The 9,077-nt window shown below is 28.8% G+C and overlaps 1 protein-coding gene across 1 annotated transcript; it reads right to left on the minus strand.

The window, feature by feature from the left end:
- Positions 1–388: 388 nt before the first annotated feature.
- On the minus strand, positions 389–4,468 carry LOC130961927 (probable inactive receptor kinase At5g58300). Its single transcript, XM_057887969.1, has 3 exons — positions 4,231–4,468; positions 2,607–3,201; positions 389–2,333 (listed from the first exon to the last, which is right to left on the minus strand). Exons 1-3 carry the CDS (start codon positions 4,258–4,260, stop codon positions 1,783–1,785), a joined length of 1,176 nt encoding a protein of 391 aa, XP_057743952.1. The 5' UTR covers positions 4,261–4,468; the 3' UTR covers positions 389–1,782.
- Positions 4,469–9,077: the final 4,609 nt, after the last annotated feature.

Raw genomic sequence — 9,077 nt, forward strand, 5'->3', positions numbered from 1 at the left:
ATAAAAATATAAAAAAATATTTAAAATGAAAATAGTGTGATTAAGTGTAATTTACTTAGATGTGATTAAAAAATAATTGAATATTATTATACAGCAAAAAATTGATATTATTAAAGGATAAAATTAAAATTTATTTCTATGTATCATTTTTGTCCCTAACGTTTCAAAATCGTCTCAATTTTGTCCCGTCGTCAATTCTGTTAACGGATCCCTAACGGCAGGACAACATTGAGACAATTTTAAAACGTTAGAAACTTAAATAGAGCGATTAAAACGTTTGAGATCATTTTAGGATTTACCCCAAACCTTAGGGACAATAACTATAAAAAAAATAAAAACAAGAGATATATTAAATCTGAATCAAAATATAGAACAAACACATTAGAAATATAAAGGTTTATAATATCTTAAGACAGGTTCAAAGATGTACATCAGCCCACTATAGAAAATTAAAAATTTACAAACAAGTTAAAAATTGTTGAACAAAATAAAATAATAAAAAAATACTAATTGCCAATATTTTAGTTAGAAAAGAATTAGTAAATATTAATTTAAATATAAAACAAGTATAAATAAAGAACTGGTAGGTGGGCAGATGTGGTATTTTCCGGCGACATGTGGTGGTGGCTGGTGAGTGGCGACTCTCTCTCTCTCTCTGGTTTTGTTGTGGATGGATGTTGCTTAACTTTACGGCATGAATGTAATAGGCATAAAATCCGCAAGTTGCTTGCAAGTTGCAAGCTTCATGATGATGTCTTGACTTTAAAGCTTCAGTGGAATGACTATGTCACACTGCAGTCAGCACATTTGCCATTCAGACACCCCCATTTTATTTTCTCTTTTTCTTGTTTTTGCATTTGGTCTTGAAGGCTTAAGCAACTTAATGGATATCATTGATGAATTGGGCTGGGCAGAGTTTTCCTTTTTCTTGTTTTGTTTTTGAACCTTCAAGTTGTTCTCTGACACCTGACCAAAAATATAGTTGTTCTCTGACTAAAAAAAACCCTTCAAGTTGTTCAGTTTTTGACATTGATGCCATGTATATATATAATCAATTTGGATTGGTAGTATAGTTAATTTATTTGTCTACTCAAATAAGTTACAAAAGGTGGTTGTAGGTGAGAACGAACTATATTTCAAATGGCATAGTCTCATCATATTCAGGTAGTTGGTTTGAGTAGTGTGGGCAATTTGTTACATATACATGCATTACAAATTCTTTTAAAATTTTGCTTACTACTTTTATTTTTTTCAAATTTATAAATCCATCATAAATTCTTTCCATTACTCTTTTTATTCTTTTTTGGACGAAGACATGCACATATTTCTAATGGAAAAGTTATATTCCATCGTTTAAGATTTCATACGGAAGATGTAATTATGTATGTTACCATTAGTGATTTTAATTACACTCATGTGAAGTAACTCTCTCAGTTTGAGAGTTGCTTGTTCTTGGGCTCTTCTACTGGGATTTTTGCCTAATCTAAAATTACAACTTCCCTCATGTATGTACATTTTGGACCAAATAATTAACACAATAAAAATAAGCATTATTTTGATATGGTTGACAAAAGATTATTTCGCAATTATATTGCAATTAGAGATTGGTTGATGACTCTTAACTCCAATAATAAATTAAAGTTGAGGTTGATTATGTTTATTCATATGTCTCTTTCTATTAACTTAAATTATTGGAAGAAATAATTTCATGATGACTACATGAACTGAAACATAACTACTATTCCAAGATCATGCCAAGACAACTTACCTTTATTGGATTTCCTAGGATGCTCTTATTTTTTCCATTCTCCTAACAACCTCATCCATGGATGGACTTTTACTAGGTACTAGTGACGCACATTCATCTGCCAATTCCTTCATCTTCCAAGCATCCTTTATATTATCACCAATGGCACTATCAAACACAGGAATGCCGTCCTTAACATCAAGGTAAACATCCCATGGTAGAGCATCATTATACTCTGATGGCACTCTTCCTGTTAGCATCTCAAAAAGAAGAACACCAAAGCTATACACATCACATTTTTGGGTCAGTACCTTCACTTTTTTCTTTGTTCCAAAACGGAAATCTCTGTCTTGGTAACCCGTGTTTCTAAATTGGGGGAAGGAGATACTTAGTGAATAAGTCATTGAAAGATCTGATATGCAACCTTGGTGATCATTTGTGACAAGCACGTTGGATGATCTTATATTGCCATGGACATAAGTTCCTCCATCGAGAGAGTGGATATGAGCAAGACCCTTGGCAACTCCGAGTAAAATCTTCATTCTTGAATCCCAATCTAATGGGTTCTCTTTATCTTTGGTTGTCCCTGTCATTAAGTTTCATAGGTACAATAAAAATAATTATATAATTCATAACCAAAAGTTTAAGTGAATGCTAAGAAATGTCCTTAATGTTTTGTTAGAGAACTAAATTTTGCTAAATCAATAATCAGCCAACAAAATAGTGGATGAATAAATATTAAAGGAAGGAAAAAATAAATTTAAAGAAAAAAAATATTGCCTGATTGTTGGGTGAAAAAAGTTGGTTCTCTATTTTTCAATCAAATATTCAAAATGATACTAATAAGCATGAAATTTACCATGCAATAGCTCGAAAAAGCTTCCTTTTGCCATGTAGTCATATACCAGTAGATTTTCACCATTGGAACAATAATAGCAGGCAAGAGGAGACAGAACATTTGGGTGCTGAGAAATTCTTTGCACAATCTCTATCTTCTCTTCAAATATTTTCTTCTTTACCATCACATCTTTTAATTTCTTTACAACTAATGTTACGCCATTTTCCAAGAGGATTTTGCAGGTAATTGCATAACTTGTATTTCCAAGAACTTCAGCAGAAGCTCTCAACAATTCCTTAATATCAAATTTATAAGGACACCCTTCATAAAAAATAATTTTTCGACGAATATGATCATCATAGCATCGATCACAATATAAATATGTCTCAATATCTTCCGTGTGTGAGGTAGTATTTTTCTGAATGATACTACCACATGACATGCAACGAACATAGGGCGGTTCTAAGGGGTTAAATCCACCACTTATCTTATTTAGAATTGGTGTTATAGGCAGACATATACCCATGAATCTTTTCCTATCTGGATATGATTGATCATAGGATTTGATAGTCGTCCAATGCTTTTCTTCTTGACTATTATTTGCTTTTTCCTTATTCTATATACACAAGGAAACAGAACATGAATGATGTAGACATGTAGTTAAGTAATGTTCTGAAAAAAGTATTCATAATGAAATATAGTGAACCCAGCTTAATTAAGAATAGGTAATGCAGAAATCATTTCTTTCATTCTCAAATAATAGATGTAAGAAATTAACAAAAATACTATTTATACTAGTGACTTATTTTAGTGGTTGATTTTAATGTATATCTATTATAGTTGAAAAATTAATTATTTTTGTTAATACAAAAATACTTGTTTATGTAAAATCCTTTTCAAAAATATTACTTGTATATTAAAATCTGTCACTATATATTTATGCATAAATATATATGTTGTTTTATTTATTTTTAATATATATTTTATATTTTAACATATATTTTATACTAATGACTAATTTTTGTGACTATTTTTAGTATATATGTAATATAATTAAACTCTTTTATATTGAAATTGTATATTAAAAATTAAATGTTTACAAAAATAAATATTGACATGACTAAGATGGTGTTTAGTGTAAAATATATTGGATTGAATTATGTTTAAGTATTATGTTTGGTTTAAAATAAAAAATATATTAGAAGATCATCAAAATTTATTATTTTTTACCAACAATATTTAAAAGTGTAGGTTAAAGTATATTGTTTAGTTATTAAACTAAAAAAATTAGTTTAATGATTAAAAATAATGACAAAAAATAATAAATTTTAATGATCTTTTAATATTTCTCTTAAAATTTAAAATAAAAAATTAAATAAAAATATTTTTAAAAAATTATTATTAAAATTTCAGTTTTCAATTCTAAAATTAGGATCTCATTTGTTTTCACTTTTTAAAAATACTAAAAAAATTTGAATATTATATTCTAAAATTAAAATTTTAATTTTAGTATCTGTAAACAAGCACATACAAAGAGAATTACATTACTTTGCTTCTACGTACACAATCATTTGTTAAATTTAACTTCGGCATTCAAGTAAATAATAAATGAAAAAGTATAGGGATTGATAGTAAATACACTTACTTGGCTAACAACGTGGAAGAGATCTTCCATGACATGCTCCAAGGAATCATTCCGAAGGATCTCTGACTCGACGGCTATTTCTGGAACAGAGTTAGCTATTACTGGAACGGAATTAGTTATTTCCGTGACACTCTCATCATTTTGCTGAATTGTGACAGTAGTCTATCTCATCAGTTAAGTCCATCTGATTCGCCTCCACAGCTACATTAGCAGAACCAGAATCAGAATCTTCAGAAACTATACCACCACCACCAGTTTCTTCATCATTGCTATTCGATTGCATCTTATTAACCGCGCTATGTATTCGTCTAACCTTCATCAGCGTCTCTTTCAAATCTCTGGCGGTCTGAGCCTGCATATCAATGATAAAGAACCTCACCAGAGACTCCACCAGTGCTACCAATTGTTCTTGGTACCGAATCCTAGCTGGAAAATTCAGCTTGTGGATTTTGGAACACTTGTAAACAAGCTTTGTGCCTTCTTCCATTTCCTTGATCAACAACTCTAGCTCGGTCTTCGCGCGACCCAGTTCGTTGTTTTGTTGTTCTATCTCCTTGACCACAGGATCAATTGCTGTTAACGTTGTTGTGAGGTATGCTAACTTGCTAAGGTTGGTTTGAACATAGCAGCTCTGTCTTTCATATCTATGACTGCTTTCAAGAGTTCTCCAAACACAGCTCCTCCTACCAATGATGCCGCCATAACTCGCTCTACCTCTCACCCTCAACGAAGCGAATAAATTGAGTTAACTCGCTTTACTCGGTCTACGCGTCTGAGACATGATTATTCTAGGATGGCTGTTTCTTGGAAACTGGAACATAGTTGTTTTTCTAGTGCTTTTTTAGCAAAAATGTTTACTCAATTATTGTCCTCGGTCTGCATTTCATGCCTAGTTGCCATATGTGATTGTGACCAAGTTATTTTTAGAATAAAATAATAAATAATTTTTTTAAAATTTATATTTTGAATGAATTAATTAAAAAAATATTAATAAAATTTTTTAAAATAATAAATATAAATGTACTACTTTTAAATTAGTCTTTATGATTAAAATAAAAAATTTAAATTTAAATTAACTTATTTATTTTATTGATATCTTTTTTTTAAATTAATATGTTTAAAATATAAATATTTAAAAATTTATTTATTATTTTACTATTATTTTTAATTTTCTTATGGTTATTTTACTTGACCTTTGACTTTTCAATATCTTGGATGGAGATGAATCTCTCCTAGACAGTTTTAGTGAGCAATTGCTTTAAATTAATATATATATATATATATATGGTGAAATATATGGTAAAGATGTTGTTTTAAAGATGTGCTATGTGGCAAAATTTGAACCACTCATTCTAAAACCACACTTTTAATTTAAAACCGTTGCCCTTTTCAAAGAAAAGCGTCACCTTATGGAAAAAACTAGTAAATTAGAAGATTTAAGAGAAGAAATAATTAATCTATCAAAATTAATAGATCAAAAACTAATGATTTTAACTAATGTCAATTGTAATGACACCGAATTCTTAAAATCAATACAAAATGATTTTTCTCAAAATCTTTATTTTACTATAAGTTTTATTGAAGGACTTCAAAAGCCCGAAAAAACTTATATTTCACATGGAGTTTCTAAAAAATGTTATCAGGGAGATAATTATCCCCACCTTCATCATACTTTTAATCCACAATTAAATTCTATAATAGATATGCTTGAAGAAATACTAGTTTCTCTAAAATTTCAGAAAAATAAAGAAAAGGAAGAACCTAATATGATAAATAAAATTGAACAAATACTTGATAAACATTTCCAAAAAGAAATTCCTAAAAAGAAGAAGTCCAAAATAAAATCGATACAACAAATCTAAAGATTAGACCACCTCTAAAATTATGAATATTGATGAAAAATTAGAAGAAGTTACAATGCTTTTTAAACAATTAAAAATGGCTCAAGAAGATAATCTTATGGAACAAGGTTTTCAGATTAAAGAAGAACCAGATTTTTCTGAAAGAGAAGAATATGTTTTAGACTATTCTAGTGATGAAGAACCAGTACATCCAGTACAAGTAAAGGATGAAGCTGGAACATCTGGGAATAATAATCAAACCTAATTTAAATGGGAAACAGGTTTTGAAAATTATGCTTTCAAAAAAGGTTTTATAAGCAAAAATTCGAAATATACTAAAATACCATCAAAATACATTCCTAAAATTCAAGAGCTAGAAGGAGAAAAAATGCTTGACCTAGATTGCAAAAAGAACGAAAAAGAAATTTTCGAAGATTGGATGAACTCTTTTCTGTTAGAAGCTTATACAAACCCAAAATTAAATGAATTATCTGAAATGGATATTTGGAACTTCATAGGTTTCCACACTAAAGGAACCATAAGAAATTATATGTTATCAATAGATAATAAAATAATAGAAGAATTAGCTGAAAAAACAACAGCTTATGATAGAATAGCACACATAATGAGGGTTCTATACAAAGAATTTTTGGAAAAAATGTCATAAATTATAGAACCGAAATTTCTGAAAAAGAGTATTTAGAAGCAAAAAATCACTTGGCCAATATTCAAATATTCGATCTATGCTATATAGAATCCTATATTGTGAATATAGAATATATTATTATAAATTAAAAGAAGAAGATAAAAATCATTATCTTAACATGTATATCACAAAACTTCCATATCCTGCTAATGAAATTATTATGGGAAGATTTATAAGAGAAATAAATAATAAAACAATTGAAAATAATTTCGGTGGAGCAACATCTGCAATAAGAGAGGAAATAAAAGAACGCTGTATGCAGGAAGCTACTCAGAAAAGATTTAATAATATAATTAGAATTTGTTGTCAAGATAACGAAGAAATTCCTCAAAAATATGGTTCTAATAAAAATATTCGGAAATACCATCCTTATAAAAATATCCAAAGAAAAAGAAAATATCATTTTAGAAAAAGAAAATATTATCCAAATTGGAGAAAAAAGAGATATTTTAGAGAAAGAAGTATCAATAAAAACAAAAGAACTATTGCCCAAATAAAAAAGAAAACTGTAAATGTTGGTATTGTCAAGAAGAAGGACATTATGCAAATGAATGTCCAAAAAAGAAGGATAAAAAAGACCTAACTAAACAACTAGAAGTCGCAAAAACTTGTTTTATGGAACCTTTAGAAGAATCTGATGATGAACTAAAATATATTTTTGAATATGTCTCAGAAACAGACTCAGAGACAAACTCAGGAACTGAGTAATAGCGCTACATTTATTACTGTAAAAATTACAGAAAAATTTATTAATGCCTTCATAGACACAGGGGCAACAAAATGTTTTGCAAGTTCAAATATAAAACTTAACTGGAAAAAATTAAAAAATCCACTAAGAATTAGAATAGCCGATAAATCTATACACAAAATTAATTTTAAAGCAGAAATGATTGAAGTCTTCATTCAAAATTACAGATTCATCATTCCAGCTATATATAAATTAGAATCTGGAATAGATTTAATTATAGGAAATAATTTCCTTAAACTTTATCACCCTTTTATCCAAGAATTAACATATATAGTTCTAAAAGCCCCATATGATTCCTCTCTAAATCAAAGGGCAAAATTAATAAAAATCCCAACTACTACTATAAACGAAATTCTAAAATTCAAAATATTTTCTATTCTAGAAGAATGTTATTTGAACCTATATTTTCAGATAAAAACTCCAAAAAATGACCTTGAAATTAAAATAGAAGAACTTTTAAATGAAGTTTGTGCTGAAAATCCTTTAGATATTAAAAATACAAACAAAGAATTAATAAGTATTAAGCTAAAAGTTCCTACAAGGGAAATAAATGTTCCAAATAGAATCCCCTATTCAGCTCGAGATAAGGAAGAATTTTCATCCGAATGTAAGGATCTTTTGGACAAAGGAATTATAAGACTAAGTAAAAGCCCTCATGCGGCCCCAGCCTTCTATGTTGAAAACAATAACGAAATTAAAAGAGGAAAACGAAGAATGGTTATTAATTATAAAAAAATGAATGAAGCAACCATAGGAGATGCTCATAAGCTCCCAAGAAAGGATTCCATTCTAGAAAAAATCAAAGGAGCAACTTGGTTTTCATCGCTCGATGCAAAATCAGGATATTGGTAACTTCGTTTAGACGAAGAAACAAAGAAATTAACTGCCTTTACTTGTCCAACAAAAGAATCAACAGGAGTTTTACTCTACGAATGGAATGTCCTACCATTTGGACTAAAACAAGCTCCAGGTATTTATCAGAGATTTATGGAAGAAAATTTAAAAAATTTAAATGATTTTGTTCTAGTTTACATTGATGATATACTAATCTTTACAAAACAAGATAAAGAAGATCATCTTCAAAAATTACTAATTGTCTTAGAAAGATGTAAGGAAAAAGGTTTAGTCCTCAGTAAAAAGAAAGCTAAGATAGCAAAACAAGAAATAGAATTTCTTGGATTAATTCTATCTACTGAAGGGAAGTTAAAACTTCAACCAAATGTATTAGAAAAAGTAGATTTATTTCCTGATAAAATGGAAGATAGAAAACAATTACAAAGATTTTTAGGATGTATAAATTATATTTCTGATCAAGGATTTTTAAAGAATATAACAGATTATACTAAAAACCTATTTTCAAAAATAAGTATAAAAAAGAATTGGAAATGGGAAGAAAAGGATAGCCTGCAGATTCAAAAAATTAAAGAACTTTGTAAAAATCTTCCAGAACTTTATATTCCGGAAGAAGATGACTATTTAATAGTAGAAACAGATGCTTCAGACAAGACCTGGTCAGGCTGTCTAAAAGCTAAAAAAGCTGAAAAAAGCTTGA

This window comes from Arachis stenosperma, chromosome 2 (genome assembly GCF_014773155.1).
Source record: "Arachis stenosperma cultivar V10309 chromosome 2, arast.V10309.gnm1.PFL2, whole genome shotgun sequence".
Taxonomy (NCBI): Eukaryota; Viridiplantae; Streptophyta; class Magnoliopsida; order Fabales; family Fabaceae; genus Arachis; species Arachis stenosperma.